Source organism: Citrus sinensis, chromosome 1 (assembly GCF_022201045.2).
Source record: "Citrus sinensis cultivar Valencia sweet orange chromosome 1, DVS_A1.0, whole genome shotgun sequence".
Classification (NCBI taxonomy): Eukaryota; Viridiplantae; Streptophyta; class Magnoliopsida; order Sapindales; family Rutaceae; genus Citrus; species Citrus sinensis.
Window position 1 is genome coordinate 8,889,727 of NC_068556.1, and position 27,198 is coordinate 8,916,924.

General features: G+C 34.7%; 2 protein-coding genes across 3 annotated transcripts; both read left to right on the forward strand.

Moving 5' to 3' along the window:
- The first annotated feature begins 2,298 nt into the window (after nt 1–2,298).
- On the forward strand, nt 2,299–18,260 carry LOC102615135 (zinc protease PQQL-like). 2 transcript variants are annotated; one of them, XM_006475324.3, is made up of 21 exons: nt 2,299–2,660; nt 3,094–3,340; nt 3,414–3,539; nt 4,084–4,221; nt 4,331–4,465; nt 4,593–4,850; nt 5,186–5,323; nt 5,410–5,479; nt 5,585–5,795; nt 11,754–11,859; nt 11,950–12,183; nt 12,575–12,739; nt 12,816–12,965; nt 13,050–13,141; nt 13,467–13,548; nt 13,653–13,736; nt 13,824–13,940; nt 14,043–14,153; nt 14,367–14,447; nt 17,195–17,389; nt 17,744–18,260. In XM_006475324.3, exons 1-21 carry the CDS (start codon nt 2,452–2,454, stop codon nt 17,819–17,821), a joined length of 3,027 nt encoding a protein of 1,008 aa, XP_006475387.1. In that variant the 5' UTR covers nt 2,299–2,451; the 3' UTR covers nt 17,822–18,260. The 2 variants fall into 2 exon arrangements, with proteins under 2 accessions (XP_006475387.1, XP_015384908.1); XM_015529422.3 differs by having other exon boundaries at nt 2,444–2,660; nt 3,099–3,340.
- A 1,271-nt stretch (nt 18,261–19,531) lies between these two features.
- Nucleotides 19,532–21,994, forward strand: LOC102615797 (40S ribosomal protein S15a-5). The gene is made up of 3 exons (XM_006475325.4): nt 19,532–19,817; nt 21,337–21,497; nt 21,649–21,994. Exons 1-3 carry the CDS (start codon nt 19,688–19,690, stop codon nt 21,745–21,747), a joined length of 390 nt encoding a protein of 129 aa, XP_006475388.1. The 5' UTR covers nt 19,532–19,687; the 3' UTR covers nt 21,748–21,994.
- Nucleotides 21,995–27,198: the final 5,204 nt, after the last annotated feature.

Below are 27,198 nucleotides of genomic sequence, written 5' to 3' on the forward strand. Positions count from 1 at the left end.
AACACCCTTTTCATTTTAAATCGTTCAAACTCTCTACGAAACTCAAAACACTCATTTTTCAAAAATGTTAGTAATCAATATGAATAAAGAAGGAAAAGAAGAAAAAATTGAATTTTTTTTTCCCATGATATAGATTCCGACAACTTCCTTCTCAACCAAAAGTTTGAAGCTCATGTTGACGATTTTGGTTTGGCAAAGGTGATCGACAAGCCACAATCAAGTCAATATCTGCTATTGTAGATTCTCATGGGTAAAATGCTTTCGGTAAGCTACCTTTAATGCTCCCCATTTCTTCTTCAGTTGCAAATGGATTCAAAAAAAAGAAAAAAAGAAAAAAAATTGAATTTATGCATAGTACTCTTTATTTTTTAGATCATTGGCTACTACTAGCCAACCTTAAAACACAACAGTGACACTTCATCATCAAGTTAATTAGCTACAAAGATCAAACAAAAAAATCATTTCAGTTGAAAATAATAGAGAGTGGTTAGATAAAGTAAATAAAAGTATATAAACAGGGTTTAAAAAAATATATACATTTTATATAAGTGGATTTAATTTTATTAGTATTTGTCTTTAGATGTCATTGTAATACAACAAGCGTCATTAATGAAGAAGTGCTAGTAGTTCAACTCTTTTTTTTTTTTTTTAAATATTGAATCAAATCACAAATGTATTTAGGGGTTAAAAAGTCAATACAACCCAATGAATCTAGTTCAATCCAATTCAACCCAATCAAATTTAGATGTGTTGATAAGATCACTTTCTTTTTATCCTGATTAATGATTGGGTTGAGTAACCTAACTTAAAAACAATAAAAATCATAGAAAAATTAAACTAAACTACAAATGGTTAAACTTAATTTTGAATCCTTTATATTCTTTATAAAGAGACTCTTTTAACCCAACCTAATCCAATGATTTAAGGATTGCATTAGCTTAGATTAGATACATCTATTTGGTTAAGTTAGATCGAGGGCTCCCTTGGGATTACTTTTGGAAGGTTTAAAAGTGATTTTGAAAAATTAAAAGTTAATTTTGATGTTTGATAAATTATTTTAGAACTCACTTTTGGCAAAATGACTCGCTTCTACAATTAATTTTGAAAAGGAGAGAAATAATAGTTTTTTAAAATCTAATTTTAAGAATCACTTTTATACTTAATACAATTCTATACATATATATATGTTAAAAAATTTCAAAATTATCCTTAATAATTAGGAAATAAAATAATTAACTTTAAACAAATTATTATTATTACCAATTAAATTGAGATAAAAATAAAAAAATAATTAATAATATAAAATATTTATTTTAATTCACTTGTATATAAAATATCTTTAATGTATATATCATAATTAATAATATAAAATATTTATTTTAATTATTAATTATGATATATACATTAAAGATATTTTATATACAAGTGTATAAACATGTAAATAAATTTTATTCAACATTATGTTTAATTTAGTCATTTATTTTTATAAAAGTTAAATAGTAAAATTTACCAAATATACATGATTGCTTTTTAAATTTATATTTTTTTAAATAAATTTTATTATATGTTTAACTGATTCACTTTACAATTAATTATTTTTACAGCATAAATAAGAATAATTATTTTAAAAATTACAACATTACCAAACTATCCTGAGTTGATTTTTTTTTTCAATTTAATCAATAATGGGCTGGATTTGATTCTCACAAATTCAATCAAACCCAATCCATACTCACCCTACTTAAATCTCATTCGGCTTGACCAGTGATTTAGTTGGTAATTTTTACTATATTTGCATAAAAAGATAGCAAAAAATTCGACTTAAAGATTTGTTTGTTCAAATCACCTTTCTTACAGAATCAAGTTTACCCTTACCCTTCTTTTGATGAAGAGTAAAGTTTACTCTTGTTGAAAATTAGTAAATGAACGATGAGAGGTAAAATAATAATAATTGAAGTCCTCATGTTTTCAATATTTTGTATTTAAAGGACGGTATAATTCGGAACTTGAAATCTCTTTGAATTTTGGCCAAACGATTACAGAATGGAAGAATAAATAATACATATTAACACTTAATTGTATTTTTTTTTAAAATAGAGTTTATTTAAGTAAAGTTTTTGTTAATAAAATTTTTATAAATAATATTTTTATTTAAAAATTTAATTATTTAATTGTCAATAAAAATTATATATATCATAAAAATTAAAATAAAATTATTAAATAAATAAAGAATATTTTAAATATTATAGTATCTAAAAATTTTAAACAACGAAAAAAAATGCAATTAAATAAGTTGTTACGGTTAGGCTGTCCCAAAATACTCATTCAACACAAATCGTGATTCAGTTGGTGGGTTAGAAAACAAACGTCAATTCAATTCATTTTCAGTTCAATTTGCCTATCCTGAGAGTTGAGATAGAGTAGTGAAAGCTGAAGTAGAAAACGGAGTAAATGGAACTGCTACCGGCGGAGGGGTCGCAGATCGCGAAGAAGCACGGATTCCGGTCGCTGAAACTGGTGAGCTTCGACTTGAACGAAGAGCTTGGCGAACAGCCATTCGGAGTTGACTACGGCAGGCTCGATAATGGCCTTTTTTACTACGTTCGTTGCAACTCTAAGCCGAGAATGCGCGCTGCTCTCGCTCTCGCTGTCAAAGCCGGGTAATTATTTGATTGGACTTGTTTGCATAATTTTCTTCGCTTGCATGTGTTATACTTTTGAGGTTGTTGATGCTAATTTGTGTTGTTAAGTTGATGAACTTGTGGCAATTTGTGGAATGCAAGCCTATCACCTTGTAGGTTTTAGTGCAATTATGACATTCTGGGAGCTTATTTGTGGAAAATGTCGATGACTTTAGTTGTGTTGTGGAACTGAAAGGGAGTTAGCTCCTTTGGTTGATTAAAACTTGTACATGAATAAGGGGTGTTGCTTTTAGGGTTTAGGGCTTACAAGTCGTTTACTGTGGCTAAGTTGTGGAGCGATTTGAGTTCCTATTTCTACTTTATAATTGCTTATGTGAAGCTGCTAGGTTCAATCATGGGAATGTATGGAGATTCATGTTGGAGTGAAGCTAATTTATTCCGTTCATGGCAGCTCAGTTTTAGAAGAGGAGCATGAGAGAGGAGTTGCACACATAGTCGAGCATCTTGCATTTAGTGCTACTGAGAAATACACGAATCATGACATCATCAAATTTCTAGAAAGTATTGGAGCGGAATTTGGTGCCTGTCAGAATGCTGTAACATCTGCGGATGAGACTGTGTATGAGCTGTTCGTGCCTGTTGACAAGCCTGAACTTCTGTCCCGGGCCATTTCAGTCTTGGCAGAATTCAGTACAGAGGTACCAAATAACTGTTTGTCCGATTACATCTGTACTGGCTACTTCTTTTAGTCTAATAATTTTTGCAATGCAGGTTCGAGTTTCAAAAGATGACTTGGAAAAAGAAAGAGGCGCCGTATTGGAAGAGTACAGGGGAAACCGGAATGCTAGTGGGAGAATGCAAGATGCACATTGGGTCCTGATGATGGAAGGATCAAAGGTGCTGCGCTATGTCTTGTAACCTGTTTGTGGTTGTCATTTGTTCGCTTGTTAGTTACCTTCTGATTTATAGCTAGTTATTTCTTGGAGATATCAGTTGCATTCTTGCAGTGTAAAAATGCTGTTTACTTATCTCTCCTGTCTAACTGGATGAGCCAATTTAGTTTATCTATGATCTATTATATGATTTTCAGACCATATTCCTGGTTTCCTTCTAACATTTTGCCAAGAAATAGAGTTCTTATTAGTGTCTGTTACATTTGGTTGTAATGACTTGGTATACAGCCACAAAGGGAGGGTACAAGAAGTGGGCCCTTGGAAAGGAGGGATTGGAGTATCTTTATTCTTCTGAGCATTAGAGTTTGATTTTGACTTTGTCAGGATAAGGCTCTTACTCTGATTATGGGTACACGAGAGTTTTCTCGTCTGGCTCACTGTTTAGAGACATGGCCAGAGTTTTAATCAATAATTTTCTACATATGTTTGGTTTAGCTTATGACTGATCAGCTAAAATTTGATTTCTATCCGTTTATATGTTTTTGCAGTATGCTGAGTGCTTACCCATTGGATTAGAGAAGGTAATTAGGACGGTTTCTTCTGACACTGTAAAAAGATTTTATCAAAAGTGGTACCGTTTGCAGAATATGGCAGTGATAGCAGTTGGAGATTTTCCTGATACTAAGGTTTGTATATGTAATATGCATATTCACCTGTTTTAGTTAACATATGAATGCTAATCAAGATTCTTAACTCTCTCTCTCTTTCTATGTCCCTCTCTCCATGTCTTCAAAGGGTGTGGTTGAGTTGATAAACACTCACTTTGGGCAGAAAAAGTCAGCAACTGATCCTCCGGTTATACCAAAATTTCCAGTTCCTTCTCATCAGGAGCCTCATTTTTCATGTTTCATTGAATCTGAAGCTGGTGGGGTTAGTATGCTATGAGTCTTAAAATTTTTTGTTTATATATTTTTGTCCTGTTAACTACATATGCAGATGCATAAATAGTCATCTTAATTTGCCTGTTCTGACATTTTTATTTGTTCTGCTTGACCAGTCAGCAGTGATTGTTAGCTATAAGATGCCAGTGAACGAGCTAAAGACAATAAAAGACTACAAGGAAATGCTCACAGAATCCATGTTCCTACATGCTCTAAATCAGAGGTTCTTTAAATTATCGCGCAGAAAGGATCCCCCTTATTTCTCATGCTCAGCTTCTGCAGATGATCTGGTTCGCCCATTAAAGGCTTATATAATGTCCTCCTCTTGTAAAGAAAGAGGGACTTTGAAGGCCTTAGAGTCAATGCTCATTGAGGTGTGCTTTTATCTTCATCTCAATTGGGTCCGTTTTGTAGTTGTCTTTATTTATTTACTTATTTATTTATATTTGTTGGGAATAGATACTAAAGTACATTAAAGAAGAAAGACAAAACTTACAAAGGTAGACCAGATGTCCATGTGTAAAATCCTCAAAAACAGATATAAAGGGGAAGGGAAACAATCTGTACTAAAGCCATCCAACAATCCCAAAGAATCCATCGTTCTATAGAATTAACCCAAAACCTCCTCCCAGCTGAGATTTATGAAAAAAAAAAAAAATCTTTAAAGTCATTTGTGCACTAGGTTCGTTGCTAAAGCATTTTGTATTAGGTTGCAAGGGTACGGCTACATGGGTTTTCAGAACGGGAAGTATCTGTAGCTCGAGCTTTGCTGATGTCAGAGGTCGAATCTGCCTATCTAGAGCGTGATCAAATGCAATCAACCAACTTGCGAGATGAATGCTTACAAGTATAACCGTAGATCCTTAAATTTTCCAACCATTTCATGTGAAACTTTTCATTCGGTCAGCCAAAGTAAGTATTTTTTTTTTGTAGCATTTTCTCTGCAAAGAACCTATTATTGGGATTGAATATGAGGCTCGGCTCCAGAAAACTCTTCTACCTCGTGAGTAAACATTACTATATTTTTTAACTCATGTTGAGGCTTACTGTAATAAGCCAAGTAGGAAATCATTTACAGTTGTTCTAATCGGGCTTTTTATGTGCATAGATATATCGGCATTAGAGGTTTCCAGATATTCAGAGAAGTTACAAACATCATGCAGCTGTGTCATAAAGACAATTGAACCTCAAACTTTTTCAACAATTGATGATCTGAAAAATATTGTGTTGAAGATTAAAAATCTTGAGGAAAAAAACATTTCTCCTTGGGATGAGGAAAACATACCTGAAGAAATTGTTAGTACAAAACCCAGTCCAGGGTAAGAATGGGTCCTTTTCTACCGTATTATCTGTTTATAGTCTTTATGGTATACGTAATTATGATAATATGGTCCCTGTAGCACCTCCTATAACTGCGCCACCTATTTCAAACTTTTCTTCCCTCTCTATGAATCAAAAAATGCTGTATGATTCAGTGTAATTGACTAGGTATAGATCATAATCTGTTGGATTATGTAATCTACCTAATGGGAGATTCTTGTTTATCTTAGCACTTTTGAGTGTGATTTCACAATGAAATAAATTTATGAAATTTGAGTGTTTTAGCCATAAAGAGATCTCTTAGCATGTGAGTTTGTCCTGTTGTATTATAGGCGCATTGTGTGAAATGTGTTTTCTGTTGGTTGGGTCTGTAATTGTGGTTTAGAAAATGAGTGATTCCTGGTTAGTCTCCAATGTTCCACCATAGTTCTATGATTTCTAATCTATTTTTTCCGGTTATTTGGAACCCAACTTTTGTCTCTTACTCCTTGAAGTATGTTCTTATGTGATTTCTCTTTCCCAGTCCAAGACTGGTTATTTATCTCTTCCCTTTTCTTTTTTCTCTTCTCTTTTTGACGATCGCACCTTTTACCATCCCCCATGTGATTCATCAGCCCCCTCCTATTTGTTTCACATTTTTGAATCTTTACTCTCTGCGTGTATAAGGTGGGAAGATGCCATATGGCTTCAAGAGGGTTTGCACATTTCTGGGTTGAAAACTTGTACTGTTTAAAGCAATCACTCGATTTAGGGTTATGGATTGTAAATTCACGGATTAGAATGAATAATTTTTATATGTTTATTGATGAGAATTACTCCTCTTTAAATAGATTACAGGGGAATAAATCAAATCCCACAAAATCAGAGCTATAACAGCTAGAAATCTAATTCTAAGGAAACAAATCAGTAAACCTATTTAAGGAAATAAATCTTGCCAAATAACATAGATCCTAATATATACAATTCTAATTATGTATAATTTTGATTTCATCCACACTCCCCCTCAAGCTTGGCTATAGATGTTGATGAGACCAAGCTTGCCTTCAAGAAAGTCATGAGTCTGTTCTGAGAGTCCTTTTGTGAGAATATCAGCCAGTTGGTGAGATGTAGGCACATATTCAAGCTTGATAATGTTTCCATCAAGCTTTTCTTTAATAAAATGTCGATCAACCTCCACGTGTTTAGTCCTATCATGATGAACAGGATTGTGAGCTATACTAATTGCTGACTTATTATCACAATAGTGCAGCATAGGTTCTTCAAATCCAATCTTTAATTCCTTCAGCACCCTTTTTATCCAGATAAGCTCACACACTCCATGTGCCATAGCTCTAAACTCGGCTTCTGCACTACTTCTAGCAACCACTGACTGTTTTTTGCTACGCCAAGTCACCAGATTTCCCCATAGCAGCGTGCAATAACCAGATGTTGATTTACGATCATTAATTGATCCAGCCCAATCAGCATCTGTGAATGCTTTCACCTTTCGATCATTAGTCTTTGCGAAAAACAAGCCTTTTCCGGGTGTTCGCTTCATGTATCTCAGGATTCTATATACTGCATTCAAATGACCTTGACATGGTGCGTGCATATGTTGACTTACTAAACTCACTGCAAAGGCAATATCCGGTCGTGTATGTGAGAGATAGATGAGCTTTCCAACTAGGCGTTGATACTGTCCTTTATCGACCAGCCCTCTTTCAAGCATTTTTCCTTTGTTGCCAAGTTCAACTGGAGTCTTACTCGGCTTGCATACCAGCATGCCAGTTTCTTCCAACAAATCTAAAGTATATTTTCTTTGAGAGACAGAGATCCCCTTCTTACTCCTTGCAACTTCCATTCCAAGAAAATATCTTAACGCTCCAAGGTCTTTAACTTCAAATTCCTTTGCCATCATCTGCTTGACTCTTTCCACTTCTTTGTTATCATTTCCAGTGACAATGATATCATCAACATACACTATAAGAATATTAATTTTTTCATTTTCAACATGCTTAACAAACAACGTGTGATCAGCTTGTCCCTGGACATAGCCAAATTCCTTGATAACTTTGGAGAATCTATCGAACCAAGCCCGTGGAGACTGCTTCAGACCATAGAGGGACTTGTTGAGTTTACAAACAATGTGACTCCCTAGGTTTTCTTCAAATCCTGGAGGTTGACACTTAAAAACTTCCTCTGCAAGCTCACCATTTACAAAGGCATTTTTTATATCAAGTTGATGTAGAGGCCAATCAGCGTTTACAGCCAAAGATAGAAGAATTCTGATAGTGTTGAGTTTGGCAACAGGAGCAAAGGTCTCAGTGTAGTCAATCCCGTACATTTGAGTAAAGCCCTTGGCCACTAGACGCGCTTTGTGTCTTTCAATTGAACCATCAGCCTTATACTTGACAGTGAATACCCATTTACAACCCACTATATTTTTTTCTTGTGGCAACTCTACCAGGCTCCATGTATTGTTCTGTCTAAGGGCGTGCATTTCTTCAAGAACAGCAGCTTTCCACTCGGGAATAGATAGGGCCTCTTCAATGGATCTAGGAATCAAAACACTAGACAAACTCGAGGTGAAAGCATGGAGTGAAGGAGACAGATTTGAGTAAGATATGAATTTAGAAATGGGGTGATGAGTGCAAGATCTAACACCTTTTCTTAATGCTATTGGCATATCTAGATCAGGAATAGGACTGAATTTACCTGACTCGTTTGGTGAATGAGACTCTACCATCGGTTCATCCTCGTGACTGTGAGTAGGATTCATGATTTCTCTATTTGCTTGAGACTTTTTCTTTCTAGAGTAGACTTGCAATTCTGGTTGTTTAGATATTGAAAGTGTTGAATCTCCTCCTGTTTCCAATACTGGTGAAATTGGATCAATTACAGGAGGACTGATTTTAGTTGACTCAGGAATAGAGACGGCTGTATCCAACTTAACATCAAGTAAGGGCAGGTCATGGATATCCCAAGAACAGCAAGCTTCATCCCATTTCTCCCCCTGAAGCGAAGTTGGAGAAAAATATGGTGTATTTTCAAAGAATGTGACATCACAAGAAATATATGTTTTTTTAGTTTGTGGACAGTAACACCGATATCCTTTTTGGGTTGGAGAATAGCCAATGAAAACAGTTTTGATGGCTCGAGGGTCAAGTTTACTTCTATTATGGTCATGAATATGGACAAATGCTGTGCAACCAAAAATTCTTAATGGAAGTGTATTAGACTTAGAGACATGTGGGTAGGTTTTTGAAAGAACAGACAAAGGGGTTTCAAAATTGATAGGACGACTTGGCATACGATTTATGAGGTAGGTAGCAGTGAGGATAGCATCCCCCCACAAGTACTTTGGGATATGCATGGTAAACATGAGAGCCCGAGCTACCTCTAACAAATGACGATTTTTTCTTTCCAATACTCCATTTTGTTGTGGAGTATCAACACAAGAGCTTTGATGTTGAATTCCATTTTCTAACAAATAATCACCACGAATGGAATTGAAATATTCTTTTCCGTTGTCAGTTCTTAGAACACGAATTTGGCTTTGAAATTGAGTTTGAATCATTTTGTGAAAAACTTTGAATATGTGACTGGCTTCAGATTTGTTATGTAGGAGATAAACCCATGTAACCCGTGTGTGATCGTCTATAAATGTAAGAAACCATCTTTTCCCATGGCAAGTTGTAATTTTTGAAGGTCCCCATATGTCATTGTGGATCAAAGAGAATGGAGTGGAAGGAATGTAAACCTTTGGAGAAAAGGACATGCGAGTATGTTTAGCTAATTGGCAAATTTCACACTCAAAAGAAACAGTATTTTTATTATCAAACAAAGACGGAAATAGACGTTTTAGATATAAAAAACTAGGATGGCCAAACCTATGATGCCATAACATTATTTCATTAGTACTAGAAACAGATGTAGAAGCAACACCAGACAAAAAAATTTGTTGACTCTTTGGGTGATCATCATTAAAGTAATAAAGACCATCATGAATCCTAGCACTGCCAATCGTCTTCCCCGATGATAGGTCCTGAAATTGACAAGAAGAAGACAAGAAATTAGCAATGCAATGATTGTCACGTGTGATTTTGCTAACAGAGATTAGGTTGCATTTTAGGGCAGGGACATGGAAGACAGATTTGAGGATTAAATTTGGAGATAGTTTTATGTCACCAATTCCAACTACTAGTGTAAAAGATCCATCAGCAATTTTAACAGTGATATGTTTAGAACAAGGGACATAAGAGTGAAAACAATTAGAGCTACCTGTCATATGATCAGAGGCCCCGGAATCAATTATCCAAGGGTCTGTAGATTGAATCATTGATTGGGAATTTAGGACAGAGTAGAGTTTACTAGATTTGGCAACAGAACATGATCCACTGGTGGAGTTTGCATAGTTGGGTGGATGGGTCTGAGAGGCATTGACAGAAGATAAATTGAGGAGTTTGCATAGTTGGTCAATTTGTTCCTTGCTGAACGGAATAGATGCACCAGAGTGGTCTTGATTGGATTGGGTATGGTGTGCACGTCCTTCATTTTTTTTTCGAGGCTGCCAATTTGCTGGTTTCCCATGAATCTCCCAACACTTGTCCCGAGTATGTCCAGGTCGATTATAATGATCACATCATGGTCGCTTGTTCGAACGATGATCAGGATGCTGCTATCCATTTGAGTGAGTTTTAGTAGTCATTAAGGCTGATACTTCTGGTGCGGCTGGAGGTACAGATTTGTCATCCGAGAGCATCACCTTTTGCCTAGCTTCCTCACGTCGTACTTCTGCGAAGGCTTCGTCAGTAGAAGGGAAAGGCTTTTGAGCCATCACTCGGCCCCGTACCTCATCTAGATTTCTATTAAGACCAGCAAGGAAATCAAATACTCTTTCTTTTTCAAGGTTATGCTTTTGCTTGACACTGCACTCAGCACAAAATGAGTCATCTTCAAAAAACAGATCTAATTCTTGCCAAAGATCTTGGAGGTCAGAAAAATATTGGGTGACAGAGTTGGAACCCTGTTTCATCTCCTTCAATTTTGAACGAATCTCAAAAATCTGAGAAGCATTCCCAAGATCAGAGTACATCCGTCGAGCTGCATCCCACACATCTTTGGCTGTCTTGAACCAGAGATAACGACGACTAATCTGTGGTTCCATCGAATTGATGAGCCATGCAAGAACAATAGAATTTTCAGACAGCCATGTCTTGTACAATGGGTCAGTTGTCTTGGGAGCAGGGAGTTCACCAGTGATGTAGCCCAGTTTACCACGCCCACAAATCACAATCTTGACTGACTGTGCCCATTGTAGGTAGTTTCTACCATTTAATTTGTGGGCTGTAATATGAAGAGATGCATCGCTTCTGGAAAGAGAAGCAATTGGGATGGAACTAGGCTCAGCCATAGATTGGCTAGATGTTGAAGATCCGGTATTGTCACCAGATGAGATGTCGACTTCTTTTCCAGCCATAAGAGACAATTAGTCCTTAGGCTCTGATACCATGTAAATTCACAGATTAGAATGAATAATTTCTATATGTTTATTGATGAGAATTACTCCTCTTTAAATAGATTACAGGGGAATAAATCAAATCCCACAAAATCAGAGCTATAACAGCTAGAAATCTAATTCTAAGGAAACAAATCAGTAAACCTATTTAAGGAAATAAATCTTGCCAAATAACATAGATCCTAATATATACAATTCTAATTATGTATAATTCTGATTTCATCCACATGGATAATAATCTCAGTTGGTGAGTAATATGATGTCTCATTTAACTTATATGTGACTGACCTAATTTCTCCTGAGGGTTCAACTAGTTTCCTTTTTCTTCAATTTGGAAACTTGATGCTCTCATATATTATTTCTTTTATTTGATGTTGGCCCAAATAACAGTTTTCAAAGGTCTTGGTCTTCATAACTTATTAATTGCTTAATCTAAGCTTGGTCCATTTATTTCTTTCAGGAATATTGTACAGCAGTTTGAATATGAGAATTTAGGAGCCACTGAGTTGGTTTTATCAAATGGCATGCGAGTATGCTATAAGTGTACAGACTTTCTTGATGACCAGGTACAGTGGCATTCAAGTTTCCTATAATAATTTTTTAGTGTCAGTTGATGTGAAACATTATAATTTTTTATCAACTGTTTGTTTCAACAGGTTCTTTTTACAGGTTTCTCATATGGGGGCCTGTCTGAACTTCCAGAAAGTGAGTATCTTTCATGCTCCATGGGATCAACCATTGCTGGAGAAATTGGTGTATTTGGTTATAGACCATCAATGTTAATGGACATGCTTGCTGGAAAGAGAGTTGAAGGTGGAACAAAGGTTGGAGCATACATGAGAACCTTTTCTGGTGACTGTTCACCCTCGGATCTGGAAACTGCATTGCAGGTTTGCTTTATTGGATTAATCACATCGATTTCCTTCTCTTTTCCCACCCTTAGATTATTATTTGAAATATTGACATATAGGAGACTGCAATATACTAATATTTTCTTCTCAGAAATCTATTTGCATGTGTGAATGTATGAAAATAATTGTTAGTGTTGATGATTAGTGATTGCAAAATTCTTTGCAATATTTTCTTGGACATCAATTGTTATTTTTCTCTTTGTTTTTGTTTTTGTTTTTGCATTGGGGTCGCTAGGCTGGGGGGATGATTGTATGACTTCTCTGTGATCAATATGCTAAATGACTGTTTCGTCTTACTGTGGTGTCTTGACCTATCTTTTTTTTTTTTTTCCCTCTTTTATTATGATTGTTATGATTGTTGTGGTGGCAGCTTGTATATCAACTTTTCACTACAAACGTAGCACCAGGAGAGGAAGAAGTCGAAATAGTGATGCAAATGGCAGAAGAGGTGATTCGTGCTCAAGAGAGGGATCCATACACTGCATTTGCAAACCGGGTGAAGGAGATCAACTATGGAAACTCTTATTTTTTTAGGGTATGCCTCATTTGTTGTTTTGAATTCTTTCAATGGAGATGCCCTCCTTAACTCTTGGTTATTTCTGGTGAATCAGCCTATTCGAATAAGTGACCTTCAAAAAGTGGATCCATTGAAAGCTTGTGATTATTTCAATAGCTGTTTTAAGGATCCATCAACTTTCACTGTTGTGATTGTTGGCAACATTGATCCTTCAAATGGAATTCCTTTGATATTGCAGTATTTGGTGAGTTGAAAATTTCTTGCTTAACTGCTTCTGCCTGGAGATTTTAAATATCATGTTAATTGGGTGTTCTGATTTTCAATGCAGGGCGGAATACCAAAGCCTCCTGAACCAATTCTCCATTTTAACCGTGATAATCTTAAAGGCTTACCATTTACATTTCCCTCATCAATAATTAGGTTTGTATTTCTGGCTATATAGAGGTTTATATATCATCTATTTTGATCAATTTTATTCAACCTGCTGGGTTGCCTCAACTGTTCTCAACTTCAAGAGTTAAAAGTGTTTTGTCTTGCCTTGAATGCATGCATGCTAACTCACTTGCCAACCTCCCTTTTGTTATCTTCTCTCTATTACCAGCCTCAGCCTCAGTTTTGATAGCTACCTGCCTACCTTTCTTTTGACATTGCTACAGTCTAAAGACATGATTTTGGTGCTCTATTGTCACATGTTCTTTTTCCAGTTGCAATCCATGTCCCTCTAATGCATTGATTATACTTGCAGAGAGGTGGTCCGCAGTCCCATGGTCGAAGCACAATGCTCAGTCCAGCTGTGCTTTCCTGTTGAGCTGAAGAATGGAACAATGGTTTCTGGCTCTCTTTTGATCTATGCTTTCTTGTTGAGCTGATGCCTTGAATTCTGCTTATGATAGTTTATCATCTGAATATCTATTGGATAATTAAATTGCAGGTTGAAGAGATAAACTATGTGGGTTTCTTGAGCAAACTTCTTGAAACAAAGATGATGCAGGTTCTCCGTTTCAAGCATGGACAGGTTTGTGCTTCCAAGTTCCAACTATTGTGCTGTTATTAGTTTTCTTATTCTTTGACCTAATGTTTCTTAATGTCCTGTATTTCTCAGATCTATTCTGCCAGTGTTTCAGTATTCCTTGGCGGTAATAAACATTCAAGAACTGGTGATGTACGGGGTGATATTAGCATAAATTTCTCTTGTGATCCGGAGATCTCTTTCAAGCTGGTATGTGTATAGTTGTATATTTTGCCATCTTTTATTTTTATATTTAAGTGTGCCAACTGCCTATCAGCTCAATTTTTTGGTTTGTGCAATGTCTTTCTACAGGTAGACCTTGCCTTGGATGAAATCTCGCGTCTTCAAAAGGAAGGGCCTTCTGATGAGGATGTTTCCACCATACTTGAACTTGAGCAAAGAGCTCATGAAACTGGATTGCAGGTTTAATTTCTTTATTTGTTTGTATCTAATAATGGCCCATTGATTGGCAAGTGATAAAGGCAAGGTAGATGCATTCTGAATCTTACTCCTATGTTTCAACCCTATATGGTGGTTGAACTCCAAATCAAGCATGGAGTTTAGTTCCCTTGATGGGAGAAATGAAAGTTATCCAGCGCCATTTATTTCTGTTACTGATTGCTATTGCTCTTTCAGGAGAACTACCACTGGCTGGATAGGATTTTATGCAGCTACCAGTCAAGAGTCTACTCTGGAGATGTTGGCACTTCTTTTAAGGTGATAGCCTATTGTTATTTTATGCTACAGTCCTGAAATTGTAGTTTGTATCCATTTTGTATCTTTTCATGTTTAGTATGTATTAAGTAACTGGTTATCACAAAAGCTTAAACTGATAGAATTACAGAAAGGTTCCAGAATAGAATCTGGTACCGGAGGTCTAAGGTTCGAACCCTACTAACATGGGTAGGGAGGGTTTTCCATTCATGCAATGCTAAGAAGAAAATATGTCACTTCAGTACTTATCTAGAAGAGAATTCTGAATATGAATAATATGATAGGACTTAGAGCTAAATTAGGGTTTATTTTTATTGATTGAATTAAAAAAAAAGGAACAATCCTAACCGACAATTCGAGAGGTAGGTCGATCTATCCCAAAACTCTTAATTATTCCTAACTCTAGAAAAAACTCAACATAAACTCTAAATGACTCTTCAATATCTTATTTATACCTGAGCCCTAATTAACGAATAAATAAAATTACTAAACTACCATTGTCCCTAAAATTACTAAATTGTCCTTGGTCCTTTATATTTACACCTAAAATAAGTTTTTTTGGTCTAACATTACTCCCCTCCCAAAAAGACACCTTGCCCTCAAGGTGAAATCTAGGAAACTGCTGCCTCTTCTTCCTCGACGTCTTCCCTGCATTTCTCCTTATCACACACAGTCAGAACTTGTAGTGATTTATCCTTACATCGATGCCCCAGTGAAAATTTCTCATCGCATCGAAAACATGGAATTTTATGAAGAGACTGAAACCAGAAATCCGAGCCTTGCTACGCTGGCTAAGGCCGAGAGGGGTAGGGGAGTTAATGGAGTTGGCACAGATGATTGAGGATAAGAACACAATAGAATGGGTTAATAGGAGCAGTTCAGTCAATTTTCATACCGAAATAGCACGCCATTGGTCCCAGACTATGGGGTTTTAGCGAGAGTTCCAAAACAAATCATGAGGTTACAAAGAGATTCCCAAAGGGATCGGGTTAGTGGGGCCCGACCAGGGTGACTTTCAAATGCCTCACGCCTTTGCGATTCCCCCTAGACGCCCCGATAGCAACTCAAACTTCTCCCTATACTCCATGACTGTTCTCTCCTGGGTCAAAGCAAAAAATTGCTCATGCAAATCTCCCTCTTGAACGGCCCGAAACCTCTCCAACAGCCGGTCCTTAAATTCACCCCCCGACCTCAATGGTTGTCGTTGTTCTCACCATTGAAACTACGAAAGGGCCTTTCCCTCCAAACATAATGCCACCACCATCAATTTTTCCCTTTCTGAGATTCCATTGATGGTGAAATAGTGCTCTACCTTATACACCCATCCATAGGCATCCTCGCCTTCGAAAATAGGCATTTTCAGTTTCCTTACCCTAGAATCTACCCCAAATTGAGTTTGCCCTGCCCAATTTCACGCCATTGGAGGTCTCCAACCTCTCGAATCTACTCTAGTTTCAGCAAATCCCAAAGACCCAGCCCAAAATTCTCCTTACTCAGCCCCATATTGGGCTGAAATCCCTTGCCCAGCCACATTCCAGTCATAACCGCTCCTTCTCTTGTCGGAAATCCCTCCTCCTTGCCATCCGCCCCTAAATCCGACTTGTCTAGACCCAAAACCGCCCTGCCTAGGCCCAAATCCAGCCTGCCCAGCCCAAAATCCGGCCTGCCCAGGCCATGCATCGCCACCGAGTCGCCAAGACCGACCATCCAACTCCTGTGCGCCCCATTCCGATGCCGAAATGCCGATTCCTAACCCTAAGCTGCCTCCTCCAGCCACGACCCAGCTTCTTCCGCCGCGCCTGACACCGAGAAAGGCTCTCCCAAGTCGCGAGTCCCTTGGGCCGACCTCCCCGCCTCCAAATCTGTCGTGACCATCACCCCTGGCTGTGCTAGACTGGTGGTTTTCTGCCCTCCACCCTCTGTGTCGCCGCCGACCACGGGTTCCGTACCACCGGAGCTTTCTCCTGCCACGCTGCCGTGGCCTGTCGATGTTGCCAGTGGTGGGTTAAGGTGGAGTTCCGTCAATTTCAGCAACATGGCTTCAAGGGATGAATATTGCTGTTGAACGGTGTTAAATCGCTCGTCAATGGTGGCCTTGAGCGATCCAACCTCCATTTCCAATTTCTCTTCAAGTGCGTCCACCTTCTTCGCTGCCATTGTCTCGGGATTCTTGCTCTGATACCACTTTGATAGGACTTAGAGCTAACTTAGGGCTGATTTTTATTGATTGAATCAAAAGAAAGAACATTCCTGACCTACAATTTGAGAGAGAGGTCAATCTCTCCCAAAAGTCCTAATTATTCCTAGCTCTAGACAAAACACAACATAAACCCTAAATGACTCATTAATCTCTTATTTATACTTGAGCCCTAATTAATGAATAAATAAAATTACTAAACTGCCCCTGCCCCTAAAATTACTAAACTGTCCCTGCCCCTTTATATTTGCGCCTAACATAAGTTTTATTGGTCTAACATAATAGTGGCAGTAAACCTTGGAGTCATCTGTCTCTATTTTTCTCTTTAAATGTTGAGGAAAAGAGAACAAAATGAGTGTTAGCCTGCTATTGCTGCAATCATTTTAAAGTTCTCATCATTGTATGGTGCTTTTTGTTGCCAAAGCTTGGACGGAAGCTTGGCAGAAACGTATAAAATCATCTCATGCCTTTTTATTGGTTTAAGTTAAAATATTGATTATTTTTTATTTTAAATTTCAGTGATAATTAATTATTGAATTTGTGTCCTTTGCAGATTCAAGATGAAGCGCGATCCAAAGTTAGAAAGTCTCTGCAACCATTAACATTACAGTTAGCATTACAAAGAATAATGCCTTATCCTTGCAACAAGCAGTTTACTGTAGTGATTCTTATGCCACAAGTATCTCGATTTAAGTTCTTAAGATCATTATTTCGACATAACCAGACCTATCATCTTGGAGATGCAAAGGTCAGTTTGTGCCTGTTATTTGCTTTGTCACATATTTAGTACTGAGTACACATTTAATCAACGAATTTGTATCTTCTGGCAGTTATTCTCTGAATGCCGGTAACTCCTTAAATTTTTTGCTTTGCACACTTCATCTTTTTCCTCGGTGGAATTAATAATCTGCTGAATTTTTTTTTCCTTGTGATATATATATTTATATTATTGTGAAACTACTGATTGCTTTTTACATTATCTATGCCATCTCCACTTCCCCGCTAATCATTGCTTTTCTTTATTCAAGTTTGGTATCATCAATTCTCAGTATTGTTGACTTTCATAAATTTATTAATGCTGTAATATTGTTGGTTGTGGCAGGCTTTAGCTGCTGTTGCTGGTTTGACATTTTTGGCCTTTAGTTTGTGGAGATATTCTCGGAGAACCCTGAAATCCTAGGACCTTTATGGAGCAAAGCTCAACATACTTCAGGAAAATTGAGACTTCCAGCAGGAATTAGGATGTATCGTATCATATTGATGAATGGTAGAAAATGCATATTAGGTACCAAAGAATTGTTTAGGAGGATGGTAACTGCCGCCAACTTCTTTACCCATCAAGGGCTTCTCACAATCAATGTACATCTGGTTAGATGATTAGACACCAATTCTTTCAGTCTTCGTGTATCCTCCTTTAAAATACTTGAAGGTATTACTGTATTTCTTATGATGAACTCAAGATTTACGATGGGGTTATGGTAAGGGGGATGCATATTTGTGACAAAAGTTGTGGAAAATACGGTATATTGCAGATAATGAACTATTGAATTGAATGGGCAGTGCCGCGGTGATTTCATCGCAGCATTTTTTATTTTTTAAATTTTTATCTTCGCCTGTTACATCTGTGTTTTGGGCCTGCGACACAAATGAGATTAACTATAGGTACCACTAAACCTGGGATTTTCTTCATGTAGTTTTAAATTCAATAATTCAGTGCATTCTGATGTTCAGAAAAAGAGATGCTTCAGGGTCAAGAAGCAAAGGTGCTGTCTAACTGAGACTTTGTGTATACCACTGCAATAGCTAAAGACGTAGAACATAGTAACAGATGTAATGAAAACTGTGTTTAGATGAGGGTTTTCAGAATTATTTTAGGACATTAGATTAGCATTTTGAGATTGGAATAAGTAATTTTTTTTTTTCTACAAGATTATGTCTAATTATATGAGAAAGAGAAGTGATATTTCGACAAAAATTTTATAGATCGCTTACAGGAAAAATAGTTCACTCAGTCAAGATTATGTATTAAAAAAATAAGTACTTAACACAGTAACCCACGCTGTATGTACTCTTATTCCATCGGTGCTGCAAAGTTCTTCAGAGTTAAGTCGAATCTCTTCTTCTATTCTTATATTGTGTTGGAATTGTAGTTAGAAAATTATAGCATTAAAGTGTTTATTTAAAAACACTAGTTACTGTATTTTAAAAATTAAGTTGATTTAATTTCGTATTTGCATAATAAAAAAATATAATATTTTTACTAATTTTACTAAAATTATTATTTAAAAAATTTATTTTATATATAATATTAATTTTTATTTCATATTTAAAGTTTTTTTCACAACTACAACTCAAAAAGTACAATATTTTAATAACAAACAGGAACTTAATTTCTCAGAACTACATTTCAATTTAAATAAATTCATTCTAGTTTTTTTAATTAATTTTTTCTCTTATCCCAAAAAAACAATATTACTACAGTTCATACGATCTATAAAAAATAATTAAAGTGTTTATTTAAAAACACTAGTTACTGTATTTTAAAAATTAAGTGTATTTACATAATAAAAAAATATAATATTTTTACTAATTTTACTAAAATTATTATTTAAAAATTTATTTTATATATAATATTAATTTTTATTTCATATTTAAAGTTTTTTTCACAACAACTACAACTCAAAAACTACAATATTTTAATAACAAACAGGAACTTAGTTTCTCGTAACTACATTTCAATTTAAATAAATTCATTCTAGTTTTTTTAATTAATTTTTTCTCTTATCCCCAAAAAAAAATATTACTACAGTTCATACGAAACACTGGTGACGTCAGCCCAAGTCAGAGCACACCGTCATAAAGCCCACTGAAAAATAAGGCGGACTTAAATTCTCAAACACCAGGTAAACAAAATTAAATACCCTTACAACTTGGTGAAACTATAAGAAACGCCATTCTTTTTGTGTCGAAACTCGAAACCCCACCATTTTCCTGAGGGAGAGACCAGCGTGTAAAGCCAAGCCTTGGGTGTATTAGCAGTGCCCAGATGGGGAGGAGGATATTAAACAATGCGTTGAGAGCGATAGTAAATGCAGAGAGGAGGGGAAAAGCTACTGTTGAGCTGCAACCAATCTCTACTGTCATGTCTTCTTTCCTTAATATCATGAAATATCGAGGTGAATGTATTTTTGTACATATTCCTATTTAAAATGTATTTTTACTTGGTAAATTAGGCTGAAGTAATGGTAACTGTAAGAGGGTTCATTGTAATTTTGTCTACTTTTTTGCATCAGTAGCCTAGCCATTGGTAATAGTAATTCAGATATTAGGAAATAAAGTCTAGCAGATTTATTATTGTTTCAATTTATGGTTATGTTCTAGTTCTACAATAAATACATATTGGATGTATGAATGATAGGTGGTTGAGTGTTTCCATAATGTGTTTCAAACTCGAAAATCTATAAAGAAGATTGATATATACACGTGCGGATTTGTGTGTAGGTGAAGAAAGAGAGATTTGGAGCAATTTCATGGATGTGATAGGAGCAATTAGCATGATCTGGGTTCTTTTGTTTTCAATGATTTTATTATCCTTTATTATTATCTTGGGGGTTGTATGATACATGCTTGCAAACTTTGAAGTACAACAATTAAATCAAACTTTTGTACATTTTTGTCCACTAGGCCTTGGGTTTTATTTCATTACAGCCGAAGATATATGGAGATTATTTGGATCTAAATAGAAAACGAATGCAAATATAAAACTTGGATCCAAGTTTTATTGAGAATGCTATTTTCACTTTTTAATTATGCTTATGTCTACATTATTGTCTCATCACATGGAAGTCTACCTTCCATACTCATTTCAATGGGTATACATGGTATGCAACACGTTATTTGAGTGAAAACACTTCATCAGACATCTATATCTGCTGGTGGTTAGTAAATTTAGAGTGGACATGGACAGATACCGCATGAAATTCTCTACAACCAAAAATGTGTCTCTGAACTGCTGCAGAATATTTTTTAGAATCTGTGTGAAATGTAGCAGACTTGTCTTGTTTAATGATGTACCCTAATTTTTATCAGGGTGCTTGCTCACAGACATGAATTTTGAACACAACAAGTTGTTTGCTTTTAATTTTTTTTTTGGGGAGAAATTTCCTTTATATTATTTAATGCTTCTATTCTGTTGTCGTTCCGGTTCTGGTTCATGCCACTTAAATTTCAGATCAATCGAATTAACCTTATGTATTTGAGAGTGATTTGCTTGTCCTACTAATTGGTTGCAATTTTGCAAGTTTGGTTACCATCATAGATTCATGGGACATTTTGCTAAGGCTTTGGCAGTTAGGTTTCTTTATTATTTTTTTTTATTATGTTTGGTGAATGGACATGGTAGTACTTTTGTTCTTAATTTCTTACCATTAAATGTTTATGCTGTGTATTAGAGACTTTGATTTTTGTTTATCTATTAAATCTATTGTTCAGAAAGAAAGAAATATGAAACAAATAAAATTATCTCTTGACTGGAACTTATTGACGTTCTTCAGTCTTTATCTGTAACGAGTTTCATTCTGTTCTTTAATTTTATTGTAGTTAGAGGCTCCAAAATGTTCAATCTTTGAATTTTTAATGGCTATTGTTTATTAACTTGGCATTTTCTCTTTTCTTGTATTTTTAACAAATTTAAAGGATACGTCAAAGATTTTCAAGTTTATGATCCACATAGGGTGGGCAAGATCAAAGTTGAACTGCTAGGCAGGGTTAATGATTGTCGGGCTCTCACCTATAGGCAGGATATTAAAGCAAGCGAAATTGAAGGGTACACAGTGCGTGCTCTTCCAACTAGACAGGTTTGTTTATAACTCTTTCAAGTCCTTTGTAGTTGCCACTGGCAAGAAAGGTTGTGTGGTATGTTTATGAATCTGACACTTTTGCCAAATAATCAGACAGTATGCAGGAACTTATGTCTTGCCGTTTTTGTTTTGATTTCTTTCGATGCAGTGGGGTTATGTTGTTATAACAACTCCAGATGGTGTTTTGGATCATGAAGAGGCCTTGAGACGAAATGTAGGTGGCCAAGTTCTTGGTTATTTCCATTAGATATCCTTGCTATGTGTGGAAGCGAAGGTTCTTCGATGAAGTTGCAGCCTGCAAGAATGTGTTAAACTTTCAATTAGAGACAATCTGAATTTTGTATTTATTTGAGCGGAATGATAGAACAGTGTTTGTTTCACCTCTCTTCATAATTTTTTTTTTATCTTCATGGAACATAAGTTTTAAAAGTGGGTTTTAAAGACTTGTCTGCTCCTGGCAGAAATAACAAGATTTATGAAGACATGTCCGACGATGACTAGGGTGTGGGATACTTTAGTTCGAGTCCCTTGCCCCGAACATTTTCACAAGAAAATTGTCACTTCAGATCAACAACAAAACAAGCCTCAACTTGCTTCAAAAGAAGCTTTTAACTTCAAGCGCGTCTATTTTTGAATTTATACGTGTTTAAAAAGGCCCATTATCCTTGGGAGTTTGTGGAAACTGAAAAGTAAAGGATTCTGTTACAAACTTTCGCGTTAAAGCCAGCCTTCGGAACACAAGTGTTTTTTTTTCCTGTACTTTTCAATTCAACGTTAAGGATGGCTAACAGTTCGGGTGGCACGTGGCATGATACGTGTTTATATAATATAATATGACATTAGCACGTTATTTTAAGACACGTGATATGGTACGGCACGCACGTGAGTGGGGTTGGATTTGTAATTTTAGATATGTGGGTTGGATCGGGTTAAGAATTTTAGGTACGTGGGCCTTAAAAATACAATAAGATTAAAAATGAGTTAAAAACAGCATATGAAAAGCACATAATAAGTACACTTTACTGGTGTGCTAGTACGCAACCCGTAGGCCATCAATAATATGTGTGCCAAAATATATTAAAGTAAAATTTTTTAATGAAAAGTAAATACCAAATGTTATGACTTTACAAATATCTTGAAATTAAAATTTTTAATATATTTTGTTAGTATAGGCTTTTAAAAATTAATTTAAATCTTTTATTTAAAAAACTCCAATTTTATGTTTATAATTTATTAACTGAATAAATGAAATTTGAATAATTTCTTTGAATATTTATATATTTTGGCCACTTGAGTTTATAGATTTGTATTAATCGTTATTATGATCTATGGAATTAAATTTATGTATTGTTGTATTATAATGGGTTATTATGAAATTAAATATATAGTTGTGAAATTGTAATAAACTGATAATGAAATGTTAATTGTTCTCTTAATAAAAATTATTATTATTACTATTATTATTATTGTTATTATTATTGTTATTATTGTTGTTGTTGTTGTTGTTGTTATTATTGTAAGTGTATGGGCTGATGGGCGTGAAAAAGTACGCCGCACGTGAGTTTAAACAAAATATGCTAGGCACGTAGGTTTGAAAAAACATACTAGACATGTGAACTTAAAAAAAAAAGTTGGCAAGCTTTTTTTAAGAGCACAGCACGTGTGGACTTATGCCGTGGGCCATTCCAAACTTAAAAAAAATAATAATTACAACACCGCACGGTCCATTTATTTAGTGGGTTGTGTCGTGCTGGTCCATGTGCCTTAATGGATCTTGGTTTGATTTATTAGCACGGCCTGTTAGCCACCTTTATTCAATGCAGTATTAATTTCTGTTAATAAAATGGGTAGCAATTAAAATTAAAAAATTAATATATATATATACATATATATATAAGAAGGAAAAATTCTATAATGCCGTAATAAAAATCATGGTATCAATGCCGTAGTTATTGTGTATCGTTGGATTAGATCAATGGCATATAATAATTATAATATAATAAAAATATTTTTTAAAAATTTCATTAACCAGTTTACAACTGGTTAAACATTTATTTAAAAAAAATTAACTGTTTAAAATTTCAAAATCATATGTATACTTTTAAAACTGAAATTGACGAAAGTTCAAATAGAATCAAAGTCTTGTAATAATTCGAAGGTCCCGAAATCGAATCTAAGAAATCGTAGCATGAAGGATCTTGTATTTTTGAAGCGATCGGGTTTGCTGGCTAATCCGAATTTTGTTTTCCTCAATCGTTCCTCTTTTGCTGCAATCTTCGCTTTGAAAACTGCTTGAAGCAAAAAAGAAGCGAGAAATAAGAAGCTCTACAACGGTTCGTGTTGGTGAAGGGGCTGGGTTTGTGTTCAATAATGGGTTTTGTTGTTAATTTCGGTAGGTGTTTTTTTTTTTTTAAACAATTTATTTTACCAATACACAGCGAATATGTAGGTATATATATAGAGCATGCATTAGACTTTAATTTGATCTTTTAACTGTTTCTAAGTGAGAGACAAACGAGAATTATACAGATGTTACACCCATAATGAAACATTGGCTATGTAATAGAGAAGATCAAATAATTATTCAAAATAATTGTTTATTTTGAACATAGGCATCCAGCCCCAAAAGTATAAAATCAGCCTTAATTATGTTCTGTCTGTTGAGTATCATTGTAAGTGTCAATGCAGCCATAGTTTCCTTTTTTACAAACCCACTTAGAAAATTTTATTTGTTCGTGGTTCTATTTTAATTTATTTATTTTTGAGTGCTTTGCCTATGTGTCAAAATTGTGCTTGGATCCTACACATTGATAGTTTATGCTGATGTTTTGTTGGAAATTTTCTAAGTAGAGTCTTCAAGTTAATTGTTGAAATGCCTGACAGAAACAACAATTTTGTATATGTTCTATTATTCCAATATCAGGTATGAAAATGAATGCAACCCAAACACTATCCTTAGAATAAATAAATACATCATTGTTTAAAAGAATAAACAAATACATCATGCTCTATGTATGTACACACCTAATTTATGTTTAACTTCATTATTTAGAAATTGAGTTATTATATTTGCTCTCCAAAAATTTTGACCCCATCTCAATATATAGTTTCGCTAAAAAAATCAGAAATTATTTATTTCCTTGTTCAAAATGTCGGATTTCAATAATTTTTAATTATTTATCATCAAATCGTACTTGAATTTAGGCCCACTAAGATTTAGTTAAGGATAATTCCCTATTTTGAAAGTGAAATTTCCATCAATTACTTATTTCTTTAATGCTTAAAAAAATTATGCAACGTAATTTTTGTTATTTCCGATTAAAACACAATCTCTTATTCTTCAAAATCTCTCAAAAATAAGCCTACATGAATATAACCCAAAAAATCTTTGAATTAATACATGTACAAAATATGTTAAGGATTTATATCTAAAAACATAAATCATTCATATTTATCGTAAAAGTTTAAATTAATCTTACATTAACTTTCACTTATATAAAAATGGGTAATTTAGAAATTTTGCCTACGGCCTAAAATTTTATTGAGCTGGCCCTTGATGCAGGACATCCGAGGCAATTTTACTGCTTAGTCCCAGATAAATTTTAACTGCTTCATTTTATTTTATTTTATTTTTCGTGTTCATTAATTTATAAAAATATATTGTTAGAGTGTGAATTTGGCATTTTCAGAAACAGATTAACGACGTGAGACTTCTACAAAATTTATTTTGTCTTTGGATAGTACTCAAATCATTCAATCACGACGTGACAAACATATTTCATGTGGTGAATGTGGCCCGAATTGCCGAAATGTGGTTTATCTTAAATTTAATTGCGATGTAATAAAAATATCAAAATATGACTAGGATTGAATTAATATGAACTTGGTTTATTAAACAATAAAATAAGTTGTTTTATTGGCTAATCAAAATTCTAAAACTAACAGACAATTAACTAACAAACTCTTTCTCATATTTTTTGTTCACACAAACAAACTTTAATAATTGATCTGCGACATCAATTATTATTGTTATTTTTTTAACTATCATTCTAGGAGCCACAATTGAATTGAGAATAAGAAAAAGGAACGATCATTTATGTATGCAAAATAAATTGTAAACTAGCAGCATAAGTTAAATTGCAGATACGCAATAACAAGAATGGATTCATATCTAGTCTAACATAAAGAATTTTTAAAAGAAATTAAGTTATTTTCGATTACGGGCTGCTGCATATGTAACATGTAATTCGATTGATGGGATAAAAAAAAAATGGTTTGAATTGCCATTTTTTGGCTCTATGAGAAACTTGAATCGCATCAGAACACCAAAGTTCATCAATCTACGAGGATTAAATTATCCGAATTCTTTAATATGTCGAGGCTTTTCGGTCCTAATATTTCGTTTTTGCTCAAATTTGCTTGTCAAAGTTTTAAGTCTGTGAGAGAGAAGAAAAAAAGTTCGGGGGGGGGGGGGGGGGGGGGGGGGGGGGGGGGGGGGGAGGAGAAGAATAGAAGAAGGCAAGAAGCACCAGCAAGATGATATGAAATTCAGCTAATCATGCTATTTCACGGCGGCCAATTTTGGAGTTATAGCCAAAAAAATTATGGGATTTGGTGTGTAATAAGGAAAGCTCAAAATAAATTAAATCCTAACTATAAAAAAATTAAATAAAATGTGCCATAATATCTTACAAAAATTTAGAAAAAAAAATTGATTAAGAGAGAATTCACATCTGATTCAAACACCCTTCTGATTTCAGTCAATGAATATTATTAATTAAATGTAATTAATCGCATAAAAGCACCACAAACTAAGTCCTCAATTTTCTTGAATGAAGATATTATTTTGGGGTATTTTCCAAACACAATACTACTAGACTTAAAAGATGAAGCCATACAAGTATCATGGGAGAAGACTCTAGGAGTAGAGATGACAAGATTTCCCGGCCTCCAAGTCCAATGGGAAGTGATCATATGCCAGAGGGCCAATAAAACAATGAAGCTTTTTTGATGATGTTTTTGTGGCTTATGAAGCTGCAAGTAACATTACAGGATATCGCAGAGATGGAAGAAATGATAGTTTTGGGTTACAGAGTGGCACACTTTAATATCCTTTATGGAGGACCCGGAGGGTAGTATGGATAAATGATTAAAATGTAACATTTCATATGATTGAAAGAGATAATGTCTTTTTATACAACAAATGTGTGAGTTTATTTCATAAAAAGCAACACATTATATAGGCAAATATAATTAATATGTTGACGCATACAATAACTTTTATTTATTTATTTCTCTTTTCAGGAAAATATTTAACTTAAAAGCAAACAAAAAAGATTTCTTGTATATCTCAAGAAATTTTATAAGTTGCACTAAACTAGACAGAGATATTGACATGATTGATAGGTAATAGTATACCTATCATTTATTTAATTAAACAAAACATAAAGGAGCAGTATTGCACTTAACCCATATAGTCGGGATTTCTTTCATATTGAGGAACAATAAGAAGATCAAGATTGTCGTTCATGATATCATATTTATGTATGGGATTTCTTCCATATTTATATATACCTATCATCATTAGCAATACCTTGGTATCGGAAGTTAAAACCCTTTGACCATTTTTTTCCTGAAAAATTCATATAAAAAATTTAATTTATAAACGTGTATACTAAAATAAGAATTATAAACAATA